Genomic DNA, 25,935 nt, shown 5'->3' with positions numbered 1-25,935 from the left:
AAGGGCCGGCTAAAAGGCGTTTCCGGTGACGGGCGTGATAGCAGGTCTGTGGCAGAGAAGAGCTCCCTGCCTCTTTGCCCATACTTTTTGAATTCTTGCTTTTGCTTATGACCAGGGCCGTGCCCTGGCTGCCCTCCCCCTCCTCTTCCGTGAAGCACCCCTGACTTCTGTCCATACGGCCATTTCCTTTCTCATGGATCTGATGTCTTCATAAGGAGGGTGCCCACTCACAAGCCCACCTTACTTACGCTGCCCCCTCATTGTCTGTCTGGGAGCCATGTTGTGCTGGGCTCAAGTCCAGTCTCTGCCACTTAATATCTGTATGACTTCGGGTTCCTTTACCTCTTTGTAGCTCAGTTTCCTCCTCCAACAAGTGGAAATGATATTACTTACCTCCAGGTTTTTTTGAGCGTTAACTTCATCAACACATATCAAGAGTTCCGGTTTATCGCTGCCCTGTGTGCTTAGATGTTTGCTCAAATAAACACTTAGGATGTTCGTTACGCTTCAGTTTCTTTTTTAGCAGGGGTTAATATCCTTCCTCCTTTCCTCTGTGCTCTCCTTCCCCTCTCTCCTCCCCACCCTACCCTCCCCACCCATTCCCTTCCTGCCTGTCTGCCTTCCTTCCTTAAGGCCTGTGGGACTCCCATGCACCTCCTGATAATGAAGTCAGCAAGTACTGGGATTCAGGAGAGTGGAGGTTGAGGGCTGGCTGCTTAAGCCGTGCCCCGGGCTCAAGATGAGTGGTTTTCACACTTTCATTACTATTAAGAATTACCTGGGGAATCTTGTAAAAATACAGATTCCCAGGACCCACCCCCCCCCAATTATGAAATAAGAGTGATAGTAGTAACAATAACAATACTAACCATACTCTTAGGAATAAAGCTAATATTGGGTAGGCTTTCATGTATGGCATGGGCCAGACTACTCTCAGCGCTTCCTGTGGATTATCAAACTAATCCTCCCAACAGGTTACTATTGTGTGTGAGGTTACTATTATGAATATCCCCATTTCACAGATAAGGAAACTAAAGCTTAGAGAGGAAAGAGCTTGGCCAAGGTCACACCGCTGGTGAGTAACCAGGAGGCAAGCCGAGGATGCCAGCTGGGCCCAAGCGCGCTGCTGCATGCTTCCTCGGCCTGAGTGGGGCCCGGCAGTCTGGGTGTAGACAGGCAGGCACCCTATTGATGGAGATGTGTGGCCCGTGGCTGGGTCATGACATGAGGAGGGGAGCGAGCAGGCCTGGAGGTCTCTCCTTGCCTTGCAGATAAAGCAGAAGCCCTGCTCGCAGCAGAGGAGTGCCCATTTGGCTAGCGTGTCTGCCAGGGGACAGGTGCGGGGCCCCTTCCCTGACCCTCCCTGCAGCAGCAGCAAAGAGCCCCAGGAGCCCTGACACTGGGAGTGGGAGCCCTGTGGCTTCCTTTCTCTGGCTCCAGAGGGCAGGGGCTCTGCTCTCACTCCCAGGCTTTTCCTCACACACCGGGACCTGGGAATCCACACAAAGTGTGCCGGTCTGGGCTGCCTGGCTTGCCTCCGGAACCCCTCTTGGTCAGGCGAGATGCCACCCCCAGGAGCTCCTCCCAGGCTCAAGCTGGCCTTGGCATGGGTGGCCCCTCTCCTTCTCCTTGTGGAAATCTCCTCTGCATCAGATTTGCCCACCCTGTTGGGGTGGAGCCACCATTTCTACTGAGAATCTGGAGTCTTAACTCTCAACCCCAGCTCGCTTCTCTATCACGCTAGCTGTGTGACTCCGACCACTCATGACTGCCGCCTGCTGGCCTGTGGTCATTTGGCTTTGACCTGAGAGAGGTGGTCTCACATATTCTGAAGCCTGCAGCCCAGGGGGCGGTGGGGGGCCTTCCGCTCTGCACTGTCTCCTGAATACCATTGACTCTGTCGGATAAAGGTTCTTGTCCAAAAGACATTGTCGGCAGCTATAATACCACAGTAGGAAACAGCGTGTCCAGGGAGGCGAGGTTCCTACCTGCTTCCAGAGGCTTGCTTCTTTTTACCTGAATTAGGAACTTTCTCATTGAACCCCTGTCTTTTTTAGTTCTGATTCTACAGTGAATCACACGTGATTCATCACAGTCCCATCAAAAAAGTGAGAATCAGGGTCATTGCCTGGTGTGGACGAAAGCCTGACTACAGGGCTGGAATGTGTCGGCTGGGACCTCACCTCAGCCCCTGCGTCAGTACCTGGAGACACTTAACTGATATTTCTAGAATGAACGCATGAATAAAATCAGAATTAGACACTCGCAGAAATAAAAATTAGTTTGATGAGTTGGAAGCTTCCTTATATCGTGTGTTTTCTCTTGGAATTTAGTCCTTATGGGGAAGGCGTCTCTGTTCAGGAAACACAAAAGGGAAATAACCATAGAAGCCTCATATTTACGTACAGAGAGCTTTACTCTTCCCCAGAACTTTCCCACATATGACCTCATTTAATCTTGACTCTTCCAACAGACGTTATTTTTAGTTCCATCCAGAAAAGTAGGAGACTCAAGATCACAGTCAAAAAAGTGTCAAACTACTTGTTAGAACTATGGCTTAAGTTACTTCTTGTGACTTTAATTTCAGACTTTTCCCATTACATCCCAGCTAAGTAGAGAATAATTAGAATAATACAACGTTCGATCATGAGGCATAGAGCATTAGATAGACTGATAGCCTCTGTTTCAGGCACTGTTCTAATTTCACATTTTGCAGATGAGGGAACTGAGGCACAGGGTGGTTAAGTAGAATAAAGGGCCGTCAAAAATGAGCATGGGCCCCTTGGGGAAGGCCTGGCTCCTATGCCAGGGAGCTCTGATTTGAACCACCCTTTTTTTCTCTCCCCGGGCCTGCCAAGGTCACGTGCCCGCCAAGTGGCAGAGCCAGCATGGCGGCCCATGTGGTCTGGCTCCTGAATGGGTGCTGCTCACCAGCACACAGCTCTGCCCCCTGCTACGCTCCCCTGCACTCCCCTGCATCTCACCAGCTTCCCGGCTCTCTCCTGTTCTCATCTACTGGGGAGGCCACCTTCCTGCTCTCTCTTCCCTTCTTACCAGCCTGACAGTAGTGAAAACTCATCGCCCTAACCTGGAAGAGTTGAAGACAACATTTTCCCTATGGGATGGAAAGCTGTGACATAGGACTTTCAAGATAGGCTAATTTATTTTGGGGTTCTCCTTGAAAACGCCTGGTTCCACGGATGACTTGGCTACCACAAAGCTGTAGATGACTCCAGAGTGCCTGATTTTTCAGTCCCCAGGACACTCCTTTATATCTCTTCTGGGATATTTTGTCTTACAAGGAATGGACTGCCCATAACCTACCCCTCTGCATCCACTCACTTTCTTTGGGGTCACAGGGTAAGGCTCTGTGAAGAGCTGGGAAATGCTCAGAGAAGACATTTGTCCTTTTCATTTCCTTTCAAGATTTTTTTGAACAACAGCGTTAAAAGAGTGTTAAAACACCTCTAACGCTGCTGCGCATTGTTAACAAGCACGTTTGCACATCACATCTATCATGCTATTTGCACGATGTTACATGAAGAAACAGCTCAAAGTATTTTTAAGATATAGCCTTTTATCTCTGGAAGCACCAGAAAGTATTTGCAGATTGGTCTTGGGAATCAAATTAGCCTAGCACATTGGTGAGTTCCTGGAGGCCTGGGCATTTCTGTAAGTGGTTCCTAACCCCTTAATCCTTTTGATCATTTGCACTGTGTATTTTTACACAGACTCTTGTACTTTGGAGAAATAAAATAAAGAAACTTAAAGGTGAGTTTGACGAGGGCTTCTCCCCACTGTTTGTCAATGCAGATGGATGTTGAATTTTAATGGTAGTAGTTTCTTTTAAACAACCAAGCTTCTTTAAACCTCTCCACAAATAACGTCAGCGCCCAGATTATGTCTGAAAATGTTTGCGGAAATCTTTCCTGACCCCGTATTGCTACCGCAAAAGAAGAGTCTAATCCGGGAAAATAGTTTTGACAGCCTGGATGTCAATTACCCCACAGCTGTGATTTCTCATCTGGGCCACTGCCTATGTGACATTTGCTGTCACTTGGTGGCTTCAGGGGTCTACGATCCAGGAGCCTGCACTGTGGTCATAGAATGAGATCTTCACTGGTTGACTCTTCACTAGATCCTGCTACTTACTGGTTGTGGGACGTTGTGTGAGAAAACCTGTGGAGAGGACTTAGCTGCCTCATCTTTAAAAGGGAGGGCTGCATTTCTCTTGTAAAATAGTTGTGAGAAATATTTGTATGCCCATGTTTATAGCAGCATTATTCACAGTAGCCAAAAGGTGGAAGCAACCCAAATGTCCACTGACAGATGAATGGATACACCCAATGTGGTCTGTCCACACACTGGAATATTACTCAGCCTTAAAAAGGAAGGAAATTCTGACACACGCTATAACATGGGTGAACCCTGAGAACGTTATGCTGAGTGAAAAACACTGTATGATTTCACTTATATGAGGTACTCAGAGCGGTCAAATTCACAGAGACAAAAGTAGAATGGTGGTCGCCTGGGGTTGGTGGTAAGAGAGAAATGAGGACTTAGTGTTTGATGGATACGGTTTCAGTTTTGCAAGATGAAAATGTTGTGGAGATGGATGGTGGTGATACTAGCACAACAGTGTGAATGTACTTAATGCCACCGAACCGTATGCTTAAAAGATGGTTAAGATGGTACATTTTGTTATGTGTATTTTCCACAATAGAAAAAAGTTGGGGAAAAATTTGTTGTGAGCGTTAAAGAACATCAAGTAGGTAAAGTGGTTGCCATTTTGTCAGACTTCAGTGAATGGTAACAGTTTTCACTAGGGTTAGGACATTGCATTTTAATGGTTACATGATACTTCATCATGTGGCTATCCCATACTTGGTTTCCTTTTTTATTTGACTTTTGGGTTTCTTATAGTACTCCACTATTGTAGTAACGATGGAGTGAATTTTTCTTTTTTTTTTGCACATACATATCTTTCCCATTATTTGGGGTTGTATCTTTGAGATAGATTTTCTGGGTCACTTAGTGAAGGCAAGTTAATTTTCATCTTTGTGGCTCTTGGAAAGGGCATGGTTGTTTATGCTCTCAGCAGCCAAGTAAGGGTGCCAGTGTTACGGTCTCCTCATCAGCACTAGATACATTTTTAAGTGGTTTTACAAAATGTAATAAGAGGTGGTATGTTCATGTTTCAATATGCCTTTATTTGCTTTTATCACTAGAAATGTTGAGCACTTTTCAATCTTGATTTACATTTATTTCTTCCTATGTGCACTGCCTGTTTACATCTTTTGCCTAGATTTCTAGTGTGGTTTCTATGCTTTTCTTACCAAATACATTTGTCATGCTTGTTACATATTGTTGCTATTGTTAATATTTAGAGAGTTTAATTCTTATGTTGTTAAATCATTCATTCAAACATTTCAAAATACAAAATAATAAGATTTTAAAGTGGGATCAAAAGTGGTTTTACAATAACATGATTTTTATATTTAGTGTATCTTCCTCCTATAGTTTTCCCATAATTCTTTTCATATCTGTGAGTATAAAATCTGTTTATTTGCTTCCTTCCATGACTGTAGTCTTTGAATTAAAATTATATAAAATGACCAGTTCATTTGAAATATGAATAACCCAATATAAAAAGGGTATTACAAAACTTAGAGCAAATAAATTAAAATTAATAAACATGGCTCTTTTTTTACCTTACTAATAATTAAACTCATTGAAAATAAAATGATAGGACACTATTGTCCCGCTATAAATTGGTAAGAGTTAAAAACATTATAATAGTGACTGAGACTGGCCCTGAAACATGCTGCCAATGGGGAGAGAAAATTGGGTCAACTTTACTGAATAGCAGCTAAGCACTAGATAGCAAGAAACTTAAAAATGTTTGTAAGCATTGATTTAGAAATCCCACTTATGTAACTGTGGCTTGAGGCAGTCTTGGAAATGTGGAAAGATATTTACACTGATAGATAAAAATAGGATTCAGTGTAAAACCCCAATGACGGGATGATTGAATAATAGTACAACCGTCTTTGGAGTGTTATATAGTCATTATAAGTGGCATTTCCTAAAAATTCCAGTGATATGGGAAAATACAACATGCTGGTAAGTGTAAAAAAAGCATGATGCCATGATTACAATAAAGCAAATTGTGCATGGTGTGTGTGTGTGTGTGTGTGTATGTGTGTATGAACACACGTGCACTCGTGTGTATCTGGTACAAATCCAGAAAGTGATGTGTAAAACATATTGATAGTACTTACCGTATGTGGTCAGAATATAATATGTGATTTTTATTTTCTTTTTTATACTTCTGTACATTTTCTAAGCTTCATATTGTTTGCAAATTATTATTTCTACAATCAGAAATTAAATATTAAAAGAAGATGAAAGATAATGAATAGATTTTTTTTTTTCTTTTCTGGATTCATGTTCACTTTGCTTTCTTTGCTTTGTTTATTGGACAGAATCCTGGACAAAAAAACCCAGAAGGTTTCTAGGTTATGGTTCAGAAATTCACTAGCTCCATTTGACCTTGGGCAAATGTAACTTCTAAGTATCTCAGTTTTCCAATCAGTAAAATCATTGTGAGAATTAAAGTGAGATCACCAACCTGTGGGCAAATGCTATTGCAAACTAAGGTGAAGTTCAAGGGATTCCCAAACTACTGTGAGGTCTGATCATTTAGGAGTCACAGAACTCACTGAGAACAGTTATCCTCAGAGGTACAGTTTATTACAGGGAGAGGATACAAATCAAAATCAGCCAAATGGAGAGACACATAGGGCAGAGTTTGGAGGGGTTCCAGTGCCAAGTTCCTGTGTTGTCTCCCATGCAGTCAGGATGTGTTACCCTCCTGGCATCCATCTGTGACAACACGCAAAGAGTATTGTCAACCAGGAAGCTCCCCCATGCTTTGATGTTCAGAGTTATTATTGGGGCTTCATTACATAGGCATGATTGATGGGATTGCCCACCTGGTTGAACTCAGTCTTCAGGTCAGCTGATTCTGTATTACCCAAAGCCCCCAGTCTCAGCACATGGTTGGTCTGTCTGGCATAGCCAGCCCTGATCCTAATACTGTTGGGTGTGGCCATCTGGACCCTAAGATTCCAAGGGGCCAGCTTCCACCCTAAGACTGTTGCTGTGGCCGGCCCCGCCTTAAAGAAGGGCATTCCTAGAAGGTATGACACAGATTACCTTCCAGAGACCAAGGCAGAGAAAGGCCAGATATCTCTTTGGGGAAAGCTAAATTCTTTATCACACATGAGGTGACCAGAAAGAGATGGAAAACAAATTTAAATAGAGAGATGATATGTATGGAGGGTTCTATTATTTACTATATTCTAACACTGTAAAATAAGGAAGGGCATGAATTCTGTAGGTACACGGGCTACTACAAACACCCACTTCCCTGATCTTCAGAACCTCGGGGACCACCTGTGAGAATGGGCACGCTAACGGAGAGACCATCGCTGCAGTCGTTGTTTACCACAGAGATGAATTAGGCTGAGAAAATACTTGCCACCCTGCTGGCTATGTGAACCCGACCCCTTGCCCCTGTGTTAACAGCACAGCGAATATGTGACTCCGTTAACAAATTGATCTGATGTGGACGAGATATAAGCCTGTTTGTTACAGGTTTCCTGCTCTGGCACCATGTCACCCCATGGTGCAGCTGCGCCTACTGCATATAGCAGGAAGTGATGATACAAATAAATTGGCTCGTTCCCCTCACCGAGTTTCAAACCTTGAGCACTATGTCAGATTGGATCCATAAGGTTTCATAAGGGTGAGATCAAAAAAAAAAAAAAAAAAAGAAAGAAAGAAAACCCGAGTTTGTTTTCTCGTGAAATTCAAGAAGAAAATTAGAGCACAATGACGAGAAGTCATCATCCTCAGGAAGCTTGCCAGAGGACAACTGTATGCTTTTATGGGGACAGAGCCAGCAACAGACTTGCTATGAGATCGTTAGCTAACGTACAGTTAGACTCCCACCCTTCCTGCGGAGGGAAGGACGTTAGCCCTTGTCTGGTGGTTCTTTGGAAACAGATCACTTGTAGTAAATTGGTGGTGTCAGTAAATTTTTGTTGTATGTTCTGTTTCTTTCAAGGAAAAACTGGCCACGCAGAAGTAGTCCGAGTGGTATACCAGCCAGAACGCATCAGCTTTGAGGAACTGCTCAAGGTCTTCTGGGAGAATCATGACCCGACCCAAGGTAGATGAGTGAGCCAGTATTTAATTATCTTACTAATTACAGCTGGGATAATTAGTGTTTGAGCTGCATGGAAGAGATGAACCTTGAAATCACACAGGAGCTCAAGAATATGATTGCAGACATTTATTGACGGAGGAGAGGAGGGGCTGGGGAGCAAGCGGGGGAGAGAATAAAGGCGCAGCCACAGTCTGCGCTCCTCCCCCCTTTACAGCTGTCAGGGGTGGGAAAATTCCCACAGAGAAAGACGCCAGACAATAGAGATTCGTTCACCTTTGATTATTGCATTATTCCTCCTTAATGCAGTCTTTTGTCTACAAAATTAAAGTGTCTTTCTAGCAGCTCCAAAGTTTTCTTGATTTATGGTTCCTTTATTTCCCTGAATTTAGTCTTTCTCATCTTTTGACGTTATCAGGCTTTTTTTTTTTTTAATGTCTGTGGGTGATAAAAAAAAAAGGAAGAACATAAAGGTAAAATGCAGTATTCAGTGGGTCCACAATGCTTGGGTTATTTAAATATTTCATTTGTCTTCTTTGGAATTTGTTATATGGCGATATTAATATATTTGGGCTATAAACAATGGTGGCCAGAAATTTTATCTGAAGGCACACACAAGGGAAATTCCCTGTTGGCAAATATCATTTGTAATATTCAATAATGAAGCGATTTCCAGATTTCATCCTAACAGCCCTACAAGCACTGCCTTGCCAATATGATGATCTGATATTATGAGGCTTATGAACTGAAAAGTCCTATATAATAGATGTGATTTTCACAAACCCTGTTCATTTAGCAATCAGTCTGTTTAACAAAAATATTTTCCCTTTGGTGTCAGGTTTTTGTGTAGCGGGTATGCTGTGTTGGCTGTTTCTGAAGAAGGGATGTTTTTCCAAATGTGCATTGTGCTTTGTGGTGGAATTTTAATATGACCGACCCCGGCAGCACAGGCGGGTGGGTCTTGAGTTCTGGTTCTAAGTACCACCCAGTGCCTGGGTGATTTGCTAGAGGGCAAAGGTCAGAGCTAAGGCAAGAGTAGCAAAATGATAAATGAGCCAGGGTAATGCAGGTACAGGATCCAGGCAAATCCATCAGGGTGGGTGAAGGCCTAGGAAGGAGGCCAGGAGCCGGCTTTCCTGTTTTGATATGGGGGGATGAGTTTCTAGCAGGAGAGTGATGAGGTACGGGGCAGGGGAGGTAGAGGACTGGTAGGGTAAGAATACTATAATCAGAAGGTTCAGATTCACCCTGGTTTGGACTCTGGACCTGGCCTATCATATGTGAAAGGCGGGCCTAACAAACTTAGGGTTGGCTCAGCAGGAAGCTCTGACAGTGAGCATCATGAATGAGAGTGATGATGGCTAAGAGCTCATGCTGGGGAGCCTTTGATTCAGGTGGGTAGGCATTTGGCTCTCAAAGCCTGTCAGGGTGGGATGCTCAGAGCTTCAGAGTTCTCAGTGGGGACACACATTAGGAGCCCAAGGCAGCCTGAAGTCATGTAGGAATCTGGCTCCCTCCAGGCCCACAAGGTTGGGTATGTGGCCTTTGGCTTGGCCAACCATAGTTTCATGTCCTGATATAATCACCCTGGCAAAATTTCAAAAAGGGTGAAGTGTGCCATGCACTTCTCTCTCCTTCCTTCTCTTAACTTCTTACCTCTTTTATCACGTCTTTACCAGCACTCCTCAGTTAACAATGTCACTAGTCTCGGCCCCTGAGTCTTAGGGGGAGTTCTACTTCTTAAAAGAACCTCTTGGCTCCCCCATCCCATGTATCAAATTTGTCTCCACCGTGCCTCGGTCCTCTTTGAAATTCTTGGTTTATTGTGTGTATTATTTGCTAATAGCAAAGTGCTACAGATTGGGCAGCTTAAACAACGGAAATTTATTTTCTCACAGTTCAAGAGGCTAGAAGTCCGAGATGAAGGCCTTGGCATGGTTGGATTTTTCTGAGGCTCTCCTTGGCTTGTAGTTGTCCGCGTTCTCCCTGGGTCCTCACATGGTCTTTCCTCTATGTGTACCTTTGTCCTAATCTCCTCTTCCTGTAAAAACACCAGCCATATTGTATTAGAGCCCACCCAAATGACCTGATTTAATTTTAATCTTTAAAGACTCTATCTCCAAATAAGATTATATTCTGAGGTACTAAAGATTAGAGCTTCAACATATGAATTTGGGGAAGATACAGTTTAGCCTATAACACTGTCCAATAAAGTAATAGCGTGGTATACTATTCTTCCAGAGGTATTTTGATTCTAACAAAGAGTTCATAGACTCAGAGACTAGAAGAGACTTTAGAGATCATCTGGTTAATCTTCAGCTTCAATTCTATAAGCCAAAAGCTGAAATTGCTACTGATGGGGTTCACGGACAATAGGATTTGATTGTTGAGTGACATATTTTTTACACTGATATTTTAGACAAATTTTGCATGCAGGGGGAGAGTTTTTCAACCCTTGCATATGTCTGTTTCTACTTAGAATAGTGCTTGATGCAGTATACGCATTCACAGATATTAAATCACAGGATAGCTGATCTTCCCACATTATTACCAAGATTACTTTTGTTGGAGAGTTTAGTGTAATGGGCCATGGAAAAATCTTTTTCTGCATTCCAGAGTTTCCCACGACACTTCTGGAAATAGGGTGAAATGAGCAATCACATGACCCAGGGCTGGCCAATCACAGTATCTTTTCCTGTTGGCAAGTGTTTGATTCAAGGAATGGGTATGTGACCCAAGCAGGAGCATTTGGAGTCCTTCCCTGGGACTGTCGTGGGAGAGAAAAAGGTGTTCTCCCTTTTCTGGGGCTGCCAAGGTGGAGGTGCTCTGCGTGTGGAAAGAGCTTGTCCACAGGAGAAGCAAGGGAGGAAGATGAGCAGAGACACTGAGAAACAAGAGACGGGAAGAAAGAATCTTCAGAAGACTGAGGTCCTCTCAGTTATGAGAACTCCTAGGTACCTACCCTTCTCCTCCATCTTTTTTAACTTAAGCTAGTTTGTTGAGTTTCTGTTAACTTGCAACAACAAAAATCCATGCTAACCCACTCATTCAACTGAATCATTATGCTTATTAAATCACGTATTATTGCACATATTATTATATGTGTTTATTAGTTAACCATGTTCATTTGGCTCTATAAATCAGAGGTCTAAAGCTATTTGGTTAATAATGTTATCCCTGACTCAGACATAGAGTGGAGGACACTAAAGATTGTTTCCTCAAGACCTGTTGGTGGTTTGAGTAGGGGGTTCCTTGGTAATTCAGAATTCAGAATTGGGGCTTGAGATTTGGGACATATGGACTGAATACGTATCAGATCATCTCAATATTTCTAAACTACTATGAAAGACAGTCATTAATGACACTGATCTTGTGTCTCCTCTGCTTGCCAGACACTGTGTTAGGTGATGCTGAATCACCAAGTTGTCTGTAACAAGCAGCAGTATCCAGCCTCCTAATGCACAGAGAAAGTATATTTCTATAGGAAGAAAAATAGTTTAATCCAAATGTACTGAGATCAAATGAGCATTCAGATAAATGTGTATAAGACCAACATACTAACCTGAAATCATTAAAACAAGTATATGTTAACACTGGAACTTCAAAAGCAAAAAACATAAATTCAGAAGAACTCCAGGGCCAATGAATTTAATGTTCCCAGGGAACCCTGAAGGTCCAAAACATGTAGTCACATGTAATTTTTCTGAGGTAAGAATTTGAAGCCCACTCCCTGAAGGATGGGCATGAAGCCGGAGGTAGCTGGGATGCAGTTGAACTTGGCCATCTGAACACAGCTTCTAAATTCTCTGCTTGAAGTCACATGGTGACTCTTGTTACTTTTCTTAGTGTTCAGTGGCCCAGAAAAGAGAACCACCCATTAGAACAGGTGAAGGAAGTAGAGGCGTTTAAGACTGACTGGTCTTACTCAGAGAGTGGACATTTCAGAAGACAGCAGCACGTTGGATTTGATGGAGACACTCATCTGTGAAGCAATAGCCCACTCTAGATTGTTGTCAGAAGTAAGAGTGATTCTTAAAACTGCGTAAGGTATACTCTTGCTTTTATGCCAGAGTTGCTGATAAACAAAAAGACAAAACTTGAATAAATTTGAGAAGTCATTGATCTTTGATGTGAAGATTTGCCCAGGAAACACAAAGACAAAACTTGAATAAATTTGAGAAGTCATTGATCTTTGATGTGAAGATTTGCCCAGGAAACACATGATTCTCAACAGAAATATGGCTCAAGAACAATGTATTTTAATTAGAATGTTGAAAGACTTTAGTACTTTGTTTATAGAGTCATTAAACATTTGAAGGGGTCACTTAATTTTTTAGTTATGATTTACTTCGTTTGGTGCAAGAAGCAATATCTTAGAATGATATTTGCAAATGTGGGGACTCTTGCTAATGTTGAGGATTTACTGTGGAAGAAACAGCAAGAATTTCAGCTTCAAGTCCCTTTTCAGTTCAATTAGATCTTCATGGCATAGACTAGGCAGAGAAAATCCTGCATGCCCTTGACTGCCTCAAGGTACTGTAGCAGCTCTCAGGGTATCTGCCCTAATGGCAAGGTGAAAATTCCCCGTCTGCCATTTGGAAGGGAGCAAAGCTGGTAAGAGAACTATGAGAAAGTGTAGGCTTTTAAAGATACTATTTTAAAGGGGCGCCTGGGTGGCTCAGTCATTAGGCGTCTGCCTTCGGCTCAGGTCATGATCCCAGGATCCTGGGATCGAGCCCTGCATCGGGCTCCCTGCTCAGAGGGAAGCCTGCTTCTCCCTCTCCCACTCCCCTGCTTGTGTTCTAGCTCTCGCTTTCTCTGTCAAATAAATAAATAAAATCTTTAAAAAAAAAAAAAGATACTATTTTAAAAGGTATTTCACAGCCAATAAGCAGTGAGTCCTGAGAGAGTTCTACCCAATGGATTAACTTCGGGTGAAGTAACAGACCTAATAGCATCATTATAGATTTGGACAGTAATGACTAATTTTTTCTCTTAATTTACCCATTACCACAAAACCTCTATTTTGCCGAAGCATTCAGATACCACCATTTAAGCTAATATGTCCTGTCATACTCATGGGACAAATATGACTCCTCCAGGCTTCTAAGGATAGATTGGAGCATGCTCATTCCTGACCATGTGGGGTCCAAACTCCCCAGTCTCCAGACAACATGGCAGAGCCTGAGACTTAGGAGATGTGGGTTCTGGGCCCACCTTACCCCTTCCTAACTGCGTGACCTTGGCCAAGACACTCAGTCTGAGCCTCTGTTTTCTCATCTGCCAAAAGGGGATAGTAATGTCTATACTGCCTAGGTCATGGGTTGTCATAAGCATTAAATGTGAAAATGTGAAAATAACCTGACAATGGTCAAGCATCATGCAAGTGCCAGGCATTGTTGCTATGTCCTTCTCAATACAACAGTACAGTTTCAGTGGACTTATTGAGTTATTTTTATTTCCTTGATTTCTGTGGGAAAATACTTACCCTCCACCTACAAAAGTGTGGGTTTTCTACCCACAAAGTCTCTTTTGTCCTTCCTATTAGTTGGAAAGATTTCAGCATTGTTGATGTTGTCATTCTGTGATGGAATGGCTGCTGGGGTGGGTGGGTGGGTGGTGGTGGTTGTGAGGTTGATAGACGAATGGCTCCCTAACTTTGCCGCTGACACAGTCATCCGAAGAACCAGAGTAGATCCCAGCCACTCATGCTTGATCTGTATCCCTCTACCTAGCTCCCTCTGCGTGAATTACACCATTTCAGTCCTATTCCTACGTGAGGATACAGGGCACAGGGCTGTACCTTGGGCCAAGCCACAAGGACACAAATGCACAATGTTGAGAGATTGCAGCTTTGTCTCACTTGATCCCACAGGTCTGACTTCTCAACCTGTTTTATTCTCCTCAACCCTGGGAGAAGGGAGAGCAACATCTTTAAAGCACCTCTTCTGGGCCAGTCTTAGGGATAGACGCGTTAAATTTATAATTTCACTTAATCCTTACCACAACCTTATGAAGTGGGGTTCATTGTAACCCCATTGACAGAAGAGAAGAAATAAGGTTCCAGAAGATTGACACTCTTGCTTGATGTTGATGGCAATAATTGGACCCAGCTCTGTCTAAAACTTCCCTGCACCAGAGGGCCCAAACTTCTGACTAGGAGGACCTCTTCTAAGCACAAATGATTTTATGGATCCCCCATGTGATATGGTTGTGTTCTTAGTAACCTTTTTAAAGCAAATATATTAAGATGGCACTATGAATTTAATTATACTTTAAATTGATGCTTATTTTATTAACCACCACAATGTCACGTACCTCTGGAAAATGGAAATGCTCACACACATAATACATTCCACAGATTCTAGGCAATGCCTGCTGCATGGTTGGATTTGTGGACCTCTTCTAGTAGCTCCAGGCCTTCTCAGGGGACTGTGACTACAGGTGGGGGACTCCTCCATTGCATTCCTGAGGGAGCAATGGCCTTTCTGCAGATGCCTGCTGGCTGAGACTGCTGGTTGACCCCAATGTCAATTCCCCCATTTCTGTAGGATTGGCATTTTAACTGGATTTGTATACCAATAAAGACTAAATTTCTCAGACTCCTTATGACCAAGTCTGGCCATGTGTCAGAGTTCTGACTACCAGGGCATGAGTACAGGTGATGGTGTGCAACTTCTGGGTTCTGTGCACTTAGAGCAAGGAATGTTCGCTTTCTCTTCCTCCCCTCCCACAAGTTGCCTGTAGAGATGGTGGTGAACCAGCTTGGACCACAGGGATGGGGGCCCCACCCTTATAATGGAGGAGCTACAAGCTAGAAGATTCTAGAGTTACCATCCCAGGCTGGACTCAGTGCAAGAACTATCTTCTTTAACCTAATGTTATTTGGTTTGGTTAGACTTTTTTTTTTTTCCCTTTTCTACAACAGCTGAACCTATATCCTCACTAAAATAGTCTTCCACTAGAAGCTGGTGATGAACTCCCAGTCACTCTTCCGAAGATCTTAATTAAAATGTTTCCTTAATTAAAGCATCTTTAATCAAATCCGTTAAGAGTATGGACCCTGGAGTTAGAGGAGATATGGCTTTAACCGGGTCTGCTGTGAACCAGCTGCATGACCCAGGAAAGGTACGGCCCCCTCGCCAAGTCTCATCTCTTTCTATCTCCACTTGAGTGCCTGGGGCCGAGCTATCATTTTCTCTCATCTGGCTGCTACAGTGGCCTCCTGACTGGCCTGTCTTGCCCTTTCCCAATCCAGTCTCCATAATGACCTGTTAAAAACACATCACAATGTATAACGATGTATGTCCCGCTCCTGTTTAAAGCACTTTGCTGGTTGCCCATTTTTGGAGGGGGGATAATATACAGACTCTTTACAGTGGCCAGCCCTGCCTGGGATTAACTGATTGGCACTCCCTTGTGTAACCTTGGCTCCTGGCCGCCGTGTCTCCCCGACTGCATGCCCTACTTCACTGCACGTCCGCTGCTGTGCCCTCCTTCACTCCATTCCTGGAGGACACAAGCACTTTCTTGTCCAGAGGCCTGTACCTACTGCTCAGTCTGCCAGCAGCTCTAGGTATGACTGGCTCCTTTCTTTCCTTCAACTTAAAGCGTTGTCTTCAGAGAGGTCTTCACCGACCCCCCTCCCAACTAAAGTAGTACCCCCAGTCCTCACTCCCAAGTTTCTCTGTCACGGCACTCTTGCCTCCCTAACACTTACCACAAGGTGGAATGATTTGACTGTTCACTAGTTTACTAACAGTCTAGAAAGTAAGCTTCCCATAAAATATTTTGTCTAGAACAAATAAATGAATGAAGGCCTCTGTTTTCCCATCTACCAAACAGTTCCTACTGCACAAATGTGTGTTGGGATGTATGAGGGAATGTAGTCCATTGTGTGAGACCAGTGCTGAGCAGAGTAATAAGCAGCCATAGATAATAGCCACCGGGCTCATCCTGCCTATGTAAGAGCCAGTTCAACAACTTTTATTTTCCTTGCTCCTTCTTGAACCCTAGTATCCCTCCACTTTTTCTCTGTCATCTTCCCCCAGCTCATGTTCTGAATATCTTTGATCTTTTCCTATGCTTGGTTCATACCCTTTATCCTCAGTCAACTTCTCAGCACCCCTTTCCCTCCTACACCCACCCTCCCCCTCCCATAGTGAGTCCCCAGTTGTCCTCAGAAAGCTTTGTCTGACTTTCCCCAGTGGGCCACACTATCTGTGGTGTTAGGTTTCATGGGGTCCCAGGATTACACACCCTGAGCCTGCTGCCTTAGCCTTCAGAGTCATGAGTAGGGGATTGATGGGGCTCTTTGGCTGATGGTTGGAAATAAAGACTCCTCCCACCCCCCCATGAAGGACTCTCTTCCATTTAGTGCCCTTGGGCCCCACATCTCCCCACCCTGCATGTCCCAGCACACTCACCATGAAGCATTGCTTTAGGTGGGTTGTTCCCAAGAAGCCTCTGAGAATTGGGGGTGGGCTTGGTCTGTTCCATCTTCAGCAGGTTTGCTTCCTAGCCTCTTTCCAGAGAAGTGAACCCCCTCACGCTGTCTCCTGGGAAACATTGATTGGAGAGAGAAAAAAATCTTATTTCCTTCTATTTCTCATCAAGTTGGCTCATTACGTGCTGCTGTTCATATATTTGAACTTGCCAAATTAATATCTGAACTTCGTTGTGCTGACCCTTTTAAGTTAGTTTTTTTTTTAAATAAGTCACCACTTCTGAAGGACTATCCTTTTTTTAGACCATGTACAAGGAATCTATCATCTGCAAATAATTAGACAGTGGGAATTATATTGTATTGCTAATGAGCAGATGTGCATACTTATAGTGGAGGAACAGCTGCACACATAGAAAATGCAAAAACGACCGAAACTCGGCATTATGAATTCTGAAAGGGATTTCATTCTTTTAAGAATTTCGGAAACAGAAAAAAATGAAACAAAGCATTTAACTGATATTTTTCTTTATTAATTGTTCTTTCAGTGGCACTTTTCCTTGCATAACATTATCATACATGTACATAGTATCATTGCTATTTGCAAATGCGCTATTTGCACTTTCAAATCCCTCTCTCTTGTAATACTGTAGAGCTTATATTTAACATTTTTCCTTTGCCTTTCTAGTTCTGTAAGGGTTTGGTGCCTCTAAATTGAATGAAAGACTCTTACTGGTTGTTTTTTTCTGGGCTGGGCATTGTACTAGGCGCTTGAATGTGTGTGATCTCAACCCGTGAGTAGGTGGTCGTACACCCATTTTACAGATGAATAAACAGGCCCAGAGAGGTGAAGTGATTTGTCACAAGCCAGTTATTGTACGTGAAAGAGCTGGGATTTGGACCTAAGGGCTCATTTAATTCTAAACCTTGTGTTTTTTCCGTTGTATGGTACACAGTTCCACGTCATTAAACATTGTTATATGCTTTCAGCCAACAGAAAACCCAACACACCAGGACTGGAAAGAGCTGCACATTATCCAGTGAGAAGTTTCTGTCCTCACGAGCTCCTCAAAATATCCATTACAATTTTATAATCCTGTTAAGCATATGTAAGATGAAGTTCAAAGGGTCTGGCTTTTGAAAACTTGAAGAATTCCACATATTTTAGATAGGAATGGTTAGGTCATTTAAAATTATAGTTATAGTTAAAGCAGTTCCTACAGGGCATCAAAAGGGCATACTATAGGGCATAGTGAAAGCAGTTCGAATTTCCTAAAGAAAATTAGAATTATTGTGAATTGACCAGTAATTAGAATACTATACATCAAGGGTGCCTGGGTGGCTCAGTCAGTTAAACATCTGCCTTCAGCTCAGGTCATGATCCCAGAGGCCTGGGATCAACCCCCGCATTGGGCTCCCTGCTCAGCAGGGAGCCTGCTTCTCCCTCTCCCTCTACTGTACTCCCCACCACTTGTGCTCTCTGGCTCTCTCTAGCTCTCTGTCAAATAAATAAATAAAATCTTAAAAAAAAAAAAGAATACTACACATCAAAACCTATAGGACATATTAAAGCAGTTCCTAATATATATATATATTTCATATATATATATTTAATTTATTTGAGAGAGAGAGAGACAATAAGTGCCCTCCTTAATACCCATCACCCATTTAACCCATCCCTCCACCTACCTCTCCTCCAGCAACCCTGAGTTTTTTCTCTATAGTTAAGAGTCTGTTTTATGCTTGCCTCCCTTTCTTTTTTTTCCCTCTCTGTGTTCATCTGTTTTGTTTCTTAAATTCCACATGTGAGTGAAATCATATGGTATTTGTCTTTCTCCAATTGACTTATTTCGCTTACATTCTAGCTCCATCCACATTGTTGCAAATGGCAAGATTTCATTCTTTTTGATGCTAAGTAATATTCCATTGTAGATATATATACCACAACTTCTTTATCCATTCATCAGTTGATGGACATTTGGGCTCTTTTCATAATTTGGCTATTGTTGATAATGACTGCTATAAATATCAGGGTGCATGTGTCTCTTCAAATCAGTATTTTTGTATCCTTTGGGTAAATACCTAGTAGAGCAATTGCTGGGTCAGAGGGTAGTTCTATTTTTAACTTTTTGAGGAACCTCCATACTGTTTTCCAGAGTGGCTGCACCAGTTTGCATTACCACCAATAGTGTAAGAAGGTTCCCCTTTCTCTGTATCCTTGCCCACATCTGTTGTTTCCTGGGTTGTTAATTTTAGCCATTCTGACAGGTGTGAGGTGATATCTCATTGTAGTTTTGATTTGTTGTTTTGATTTTGATCATCATCCCTGATGATGAGTGATGTTGAGCATCTTTTCATATGTCTGTTAGCCATCTGTATGTCTTCTTTGGAAAAATGTCTATTCATGTCTTCTGCCTATTTTTTAGCTGGATTATTTGTTTTGGGGTGTTGAGTTTGATAAGTTCTTTATAGATTTTAGATACTAACCCTTTGTCACATATGTCATTTGCAAATATCTTCTCCCATTCTGAAGGTTGTCTTTTAGTTTTGTTGATTGTTTCCTTCACTGTGCAGAAGCTTTTTATCTTGATGAAGTCATAATAAATGAGAGGTGGTTCAAGATGGTGGCATAGGAAAATCTTGCAGTCATCTCCCACAGACACACCAAATATACAGTTATACATGGAGCGATTCCCTCCTAAAAGAACCTGAGAACTAGCTGAACAGCTACTCCACAATAAAGGATCAAAAGGCCACATCAAGATATATAGGAAAGTCATAGAGTCTTTCCCCAAACCCCACCTTTGGTGTAGTGACCTGCCACTGAGAGGGGTCTCACAAATATGGAACTCCTCCCTGAGGAGTAAGGGGCTTGTGCCTCACATGAGGCATCCCAAACCTTGCGACCTGCCCTGGAGAGATGAGCCACCAAAACCTCTGGCTTTGAAAACTTGTAGGGCTTACATATAGGAGAACCAGAGGGTTGTAGGGATTGGAGGTTCTGTTCTTAAAGGGCTTGCATGCAACTTACTCAGGGATCCAGTTCAAAACCAGTAGTTTGAAAAGAGCCTAGACCATATGTAAAAGAGATTGATTTGCTAATCTTAAGGTATCTGCCAGAGGGGCAAAAGCCTGTTGGGACTCACTCTAGGGACAGAGGCACTGGTGGATGCCATTTTAGCACTCTCACTCAACTTGCTAGCATGCACCTGCTGAGCTGCTGCTGGGCCCCACGAGAGGTGGTGGGTAAGCACTCTGTGCCCCTGCACTGTTCTGATAGCTCTGCCCCTTCACACCACTCCCTTTGCCACACCTGAGGTGGGGACAGTGGCCCTCCTCCTTGCTGCTGCTGCAACCCTGCCAGATGCAGTGGGCAAGCACCCTATGTCCCTAAACTAGCAGGTGCATGCAGCCCACACAGGGGATGCCCATTGAGTATGGGGGATGTCGTGGCCAGAGGGGATTGCTCTTCTGGGTCCCACAGGTCTGAAACAATCGCAGAGAAAATTCAAGAAACAACCAAGAATTAGGGCAAGGTTAAATGGTACGGTTTGACACCCATACAGGGCCACCCCTTCAAGACTTGGAGGGATAACTGTCTCATGTAACACATAGAAACAAACAGAGGGTCAAGAAAATAAGGAAACAGAGGAATATATTTTAATGAAAGAACAAGATAAAACCCCAGGAAAAGACCTTAATGAAACAGAGAAAAGTAATAAATACCTAATAAAGCATTTAAAGTAATGGTCATAAAAATGTTAACCAAACTCAGGGGAAGAATGGATGGAAACAGAAAGAACTTCAACAAAGAAATTGAAAATATAAGAAAGTACCAAACAGAAGTCACTTGAGCTGAAGTATATAATAACTGATTTTAACAATTCACCAGAGGGTTGAACATCAGACTAGATGAAGCAGACTAGATGAATCAGTGATCTGGAAGATAGGGCAGTGGAACTCACTGAAACAGAGCAGTGAGAAAAGAAAAAGGAATTTTAAAAGGTGAAGATAGCCCATTTCCTTACACCACACACAAAAATAGACTCAAAATGGTTGAAAGACCTAAATGTGAGACAGGAGGCCATCAGAATCCTAAAGGAGATCACAGGCAGCAACCTCTTCGACCACAGCCGCAGCAACTTCTTCCTAGAAACGTCACCAAGGCAAGGGAAGCAAGGGCAAAAATGAACTATTGGGACTTCATCAAGATAAAAAGCTTTTGCACAGCAAAAGAAACAGTCCACAAAACCAAAAGACAACTGACAGAATGGGAGAAGATATTTGCAAATTACATATCAGATAAAGGGCTAGTATCCAAAATCTATAAAGAACTTATCAAACTCAACACCTAAAGAACAAATGATCCAATCAAGAAATGGGCAAAAGACATGAACAGACATTTTTCCAAAGAAGACATCCAAATGGCCAACAGACACATGAAAAAGTGCTCAACATCGCTCGGCATCAGGGAAATCCAAATCAAAACCTCAGTGAGATACCACCTCACACCAGTCAGAATGGCTAAAATTAACAAGTCAGGAAATGACAGATGCTAGCAGGGATGCAGAGAAAGGGGAACCCTCCTACACTGTTGGGAATGCAAGCTGGTGCAGCCACTCTGGAAAACAGTATGGAGGTTCCTCAAAAAGTTGAAAATAGACCTGCCCTATGACCCAGCAATTGCACTACTGGGCATTTACCCCAAAGATACAAAATGTAGTGATCCGAAGGGGTATGTGCACCCCGATATTTATAGCAGCAATGTCCACAATAGCCAAACTGTGGAAAGAGCCAAGATATCCATCGACAGATGAATGGATAAAGAAGATGTGGTGTATATATATACAATGGAATATTACGCAGCCATCAAAAGGAATGAAATCTTGCCCTTTGCAACGACATGGATGGAACTGGAGGGTATTATCCTGAGCGAAATAAGTCAATCAGAGAAAGACATGTATCATATGACCTCACTGATATGAGGAATTCTTAATCTCAGGAAACAAACTGAGTGTTGCTGGAGTGGTGGTGGGTGGGGGAGGGATGGGGTGGCTGGGTGATAGACATTGGGGTGGGTATGTGCTATGGTGAGCGCTGTGAATTGTTTAAGACTGTTGAATCACAGACCTGTACCTCTGAAATAAATAATACATTATATGTTAAAAAAAAAAAAAGAAGATAGTAGGAAGGGAGAAATGAAGGGGGAAAATCAGTGGAGGAGACGAACCATGAGAGACTATGGACTCTGAGAAACAAACTGAGGGTTCTAGAGGGGAGGGTGGTAGGGGGATGGGTTAGCCTGGTGATGGGTATTAAAGAGGGCATGTACTGAATGGAGCACTGGGTGTTATATGCAAACAATGAATCATGGAACACTACATCAAAAACTAATGATGTAATGTATGGTGATTAACATAATATAATAAAATAAAAGAGGTAAAAAAAAGTGAAGATAGCTCAAGGAACCTATGAGACAATTTCAAGTGGAATAACATTCACATTATAGAGGTCCCAGAAGGAGAAGAGAAAGGGACAGAAAACTTACTTGAAGAAATAATGGCTGAAAACTTTCTACCCTGGAAGTAAAATGAATACTAACTGTGGACAACATGATTTTATATATGGAAAACCTAAAGACTCCACCAAACAAAAACAAAACCAAAAACAGTTGGAACTAATAAATGAACTCAGTAAAGTTGTAGGATACAAAATCAGTATGCAAAAATATGTTGTAATTTTATATGCTAACAACAAACAGAAAGAGAAATCAAGAAAACAATTCCACTTATAATTGCATCAAAAAAAATACCTAGGAATAAATTTAACCAAGGAGGTGGAAGACCTTTCCACTGAAAACTACAGCACATTGATGAAAGATATTGAAGAAGACATAAATTAATGGGAAGATATTCCATACTCAAGGATCAGAAGAATTAATTTATTGAAATGTCCATATTACCCAAAGAAATCTAAAGATTCAGTGCAATCCCTGTTAGAATCTCAATGGCATTTTGCACAGAAATAGAACAAACAATCCTAAAATTTGTATGGAACCAGGGGAAAATCCCAAATAGCCAAACCAATCTTGAGAAAAAAGAACAAAGGTGAAGGCATCATGCTCCCTGACTTTGAACTATATTACAAAGCTATCGTAATCAAAACACTATAGTATTGGCATGAAAACAAACATATAGATCAATGGAACAGAATAGAGAGCCCAGAAATAAACCCATATATGTGTGGCCAATTACTTTATGACAAAGAAGGCAAAAATATACAATGTGGAAAGGTTAGTCTCTTCAATAAATGGTGTTGGGAAAACTGAAGAGCCACATGCAAAAGAATGAAACTGTCTTACACCAGATACAAAAATTAACTTGAAGTGGATTAAGAACATGAATATAAGACTAGAAACCATATAACTCCTAGCAGAAACATAGGCGGTAAGCTCCTTGACCTCACTCTTGGCAATATTTTTTTAGATCTGACTCCAAAAGCAATGGTAACAAACACAATAAAAAACAAATGGGACTACATCAAACTAAAAAGCTTCTGCACGGTGAAGGAAACTATCAACAAAATCAAAAGGCAACCTACTGAATGGGAAAAGATATTTGTAAGTCATATATCTGATAAGGTGTTAATATCCAAGATATATAAAAAGCTCATAAAACTCAATAACAACAACAAAATCTGAATTAAAAATGGGGAGATGATTTGAATAGACATTTTTCCAAAGAAGATGTACAGATGGCCAATAGGCACATGAAAAGTTGCTCGACATCACTAATTGTTGGAGAAATGCAAATCAGAACCACAATGAGCTATCATCTCACACCTGTCAGAATGGCTATTATCAAAAGGATAAGAAATCACAAGAGGTGGTGAGGATGTGGAGAAAAGGAAATCCTCGAGCATTCTTGGTGGCAATGTAAATTGGTACAGCCACTATGAAAAACAGTATGGGGGCTCCCCAAAAAACTAAAAATAGAACTACCATATAATTCAGCAATTCTATTTATATTTATTTGAAGGAAATGAAAACACTAATTTGAAAAGTATATGTACCCTTATGTTTATTTGCAGCATTATTTACAGTAGTCAGGATGTGGAAACAACATAAGCATCCATCAATGGATGAGTGGATAAAGTAGATGTGGTATAAGTATATAATGGAATACTACTAAGCCATAAAAAATAATGAAATCTCGCTATTTGCAATATGGATAGACCTTGAGGTTATTATGCTAAGTGTGTTATAGTGTGTTATATATAACACTGATTTGTATATATAACATTTTGTATATAACAATTTGTATATATAACTGATTTGTTATATATAACACTGATTTGTAAATCAGACAAAGAAGGACACATACCATATGGTTTCATTTATATGTAGAATCTAAAAAACCAAACCAAACCAAACTCAAACTCAGAATAGCTTTCTGGTTACCAGAGGGGAGGGGAGTGGATATGGGAAAATTGGATGAAAAAGATCAAGGGGTTTAAACTTTCAGTTATAAAATAAGTAAGTCATGGGGGTGTAAGGTAAAGCATACATACTATAGTCAATGATATCGTATTTGCAAATTTGAAAGTTGCTCAGAAAGTAAATATTAGAAGTTCACATCACAAGAAAGAATTTTTTTTTTTTTGTAACTGTGTATGGTGAATGATGGGAATTAGACTTACTGTGGTGATCATTTCACAATGCATACAGAGGTTGAATCATATTGTATACTGGAAACTTATATATGTCAATTATACTTCAATTAAGAAAATCGTATAGAAAATGTAAGAACAGAGAAGTTACATTTGACAAAAGATTAGTATCCAGGATATATAAAGAGATTTAAAGAATATTTCTAATAGATTTTTTTATTAAAATAAAATTCACATACAGTGTTATATTAGCTTCAGGTGTACAATATAAAGATTCAACAACTCTATACATTTCCCAGTGCTCATCATCATAAGTGTCCTCTTAATCCCTTTTATCTATTTCCCCCATCCCCTCACCCACAATCCCCACCCCAGCAACCCCCAGTTCTCTATATTTAAGAGTATTTTTTTTTGTTGAAGTTTCACATATAAGTGAAATCATACAATATTTGTCTCTTTCTGATTGACTTATTCACTTAGCATTATACCCTCTAGGTCTGCCTATGTTGTTGGAAATGACAAGAGTTCATTCTTTTTTATGGCTGAGTAATATTCCAGTGTGTGTATATGTGTGTGTGTGTGTATTGCAATGGATTTTATGAAGCAATGAAAATAGAAGAATCTCATGAATGTAATGGTAAGTGAAAGATTAAAATGACAGTACAGTTTAATTTACATAAATTTCTAAAATGGGCAAAACTAAACTATGTCTTTTCTAGGTATGCCTATGCACCAAGGAAATTATTGTCACAAAAATCAGTCGTGCTTACGACTAGAAAGAGGGAGGGTCCCCAGAAGGGACCCATGGAGGGCTTTTGAGGATGATGGCAGTGATGTATTTCTTGACATGAGTGGTGGTTATGTGAGTGTTCAATTTATGATAAATATTTTAACATTATATATAACAACATATATATAACACACTAATATTAATGTGAACACTTTAATAAACTGTGCATTTGTTTTATGTACTTTTGTAAATTTATGTATATTTCTGTAATTAGATCTAGAAATTACAAAGATTAATATGTTGATTGCTATTCCTGCTAATAAACAATGTCCATGAACAATGTCCATGCTGAAGGTCTAGCTTTGTGAATATGTGTGCACATGTGTGCTGGGTACTGGTTCAAATGTAAACATCTTATAAATCTCATGTACATGCTTACTGTTCTGTAGTGGAGTACTTTGATTGTCTCAATGCTATGAAACTTTAACATCTGGACAGGAAATGGTGACATATAAATTTTTTAATACTTTGAAAGTTTTCTTATACATTTTTATGATAATTTGAACATTTCAAGACTCATTTTTTGGTTAAACTTGGGAGTTAATAGCATAAATGGACATGGAGTTCCAGGCATTCTAAGAAAGATATAATAATTTAAAATGTTTCCTCTCACCAGTCATAAATAGAATTTCCCTTTTATAGTAGCAAAATCTATACTAAGGTGACTTTTTACCTTTCAGGAAGAAATCACCACATCTTTTCAAAATAATTTATTTATGATTATGGAAGTAAGGTTTTCTCGTTATTGAAAATGAAAATCTTCCTTTTAGGTACAGAGTGAATATTTGGCACCTCTGTTATGTA

General features: G+C 41.3%; 1 protein-coding gene across 7 annotated transcripts in view; it reads left to right on the top strand.

The window, feature by feature from the left end:
- Window positions 1-25,935, top strand: part of MSRA (methionine sulfoxide reductase A) — a 443,018-nt gene that overhangs the window by 273,047 nt on the left and 144,036 nt on the right. For all 7 annotated transcript variants that reach the window (XM_027600674.2, XM_027600673.2, XM_027600677.1 and 4 more), the window contains one exon: window positions 8,132-8,236. In XM_027600674.2, the coding sequence (XP_027456475.1) occupies window positions 8,132-8,236 (105 nt within the window). The remainder of the gene's footprint in view (window positions 1-8,131; window positions 8,237-25,935) is intronic.

The sequence above is a fragment of the Zalophus californianus genome, chromosome 2 (genome assembly GCF_009762305.2).
Source record: "Zalophus californianus isolate mZalCal1 chromosome 2, mZalCal1.pri.v2, whole genome shotgun sequence".
In the NCBI taxonomy this organism is placed as follows: Eukaryota; Metazoa; Chordata; class Mammalia; order Carnivora; family Otariidae; genus Zalophus; species Zalophus californianus.
This window is presented reverse-complemented; position numbering and strand designations above follow the sequence as displayed.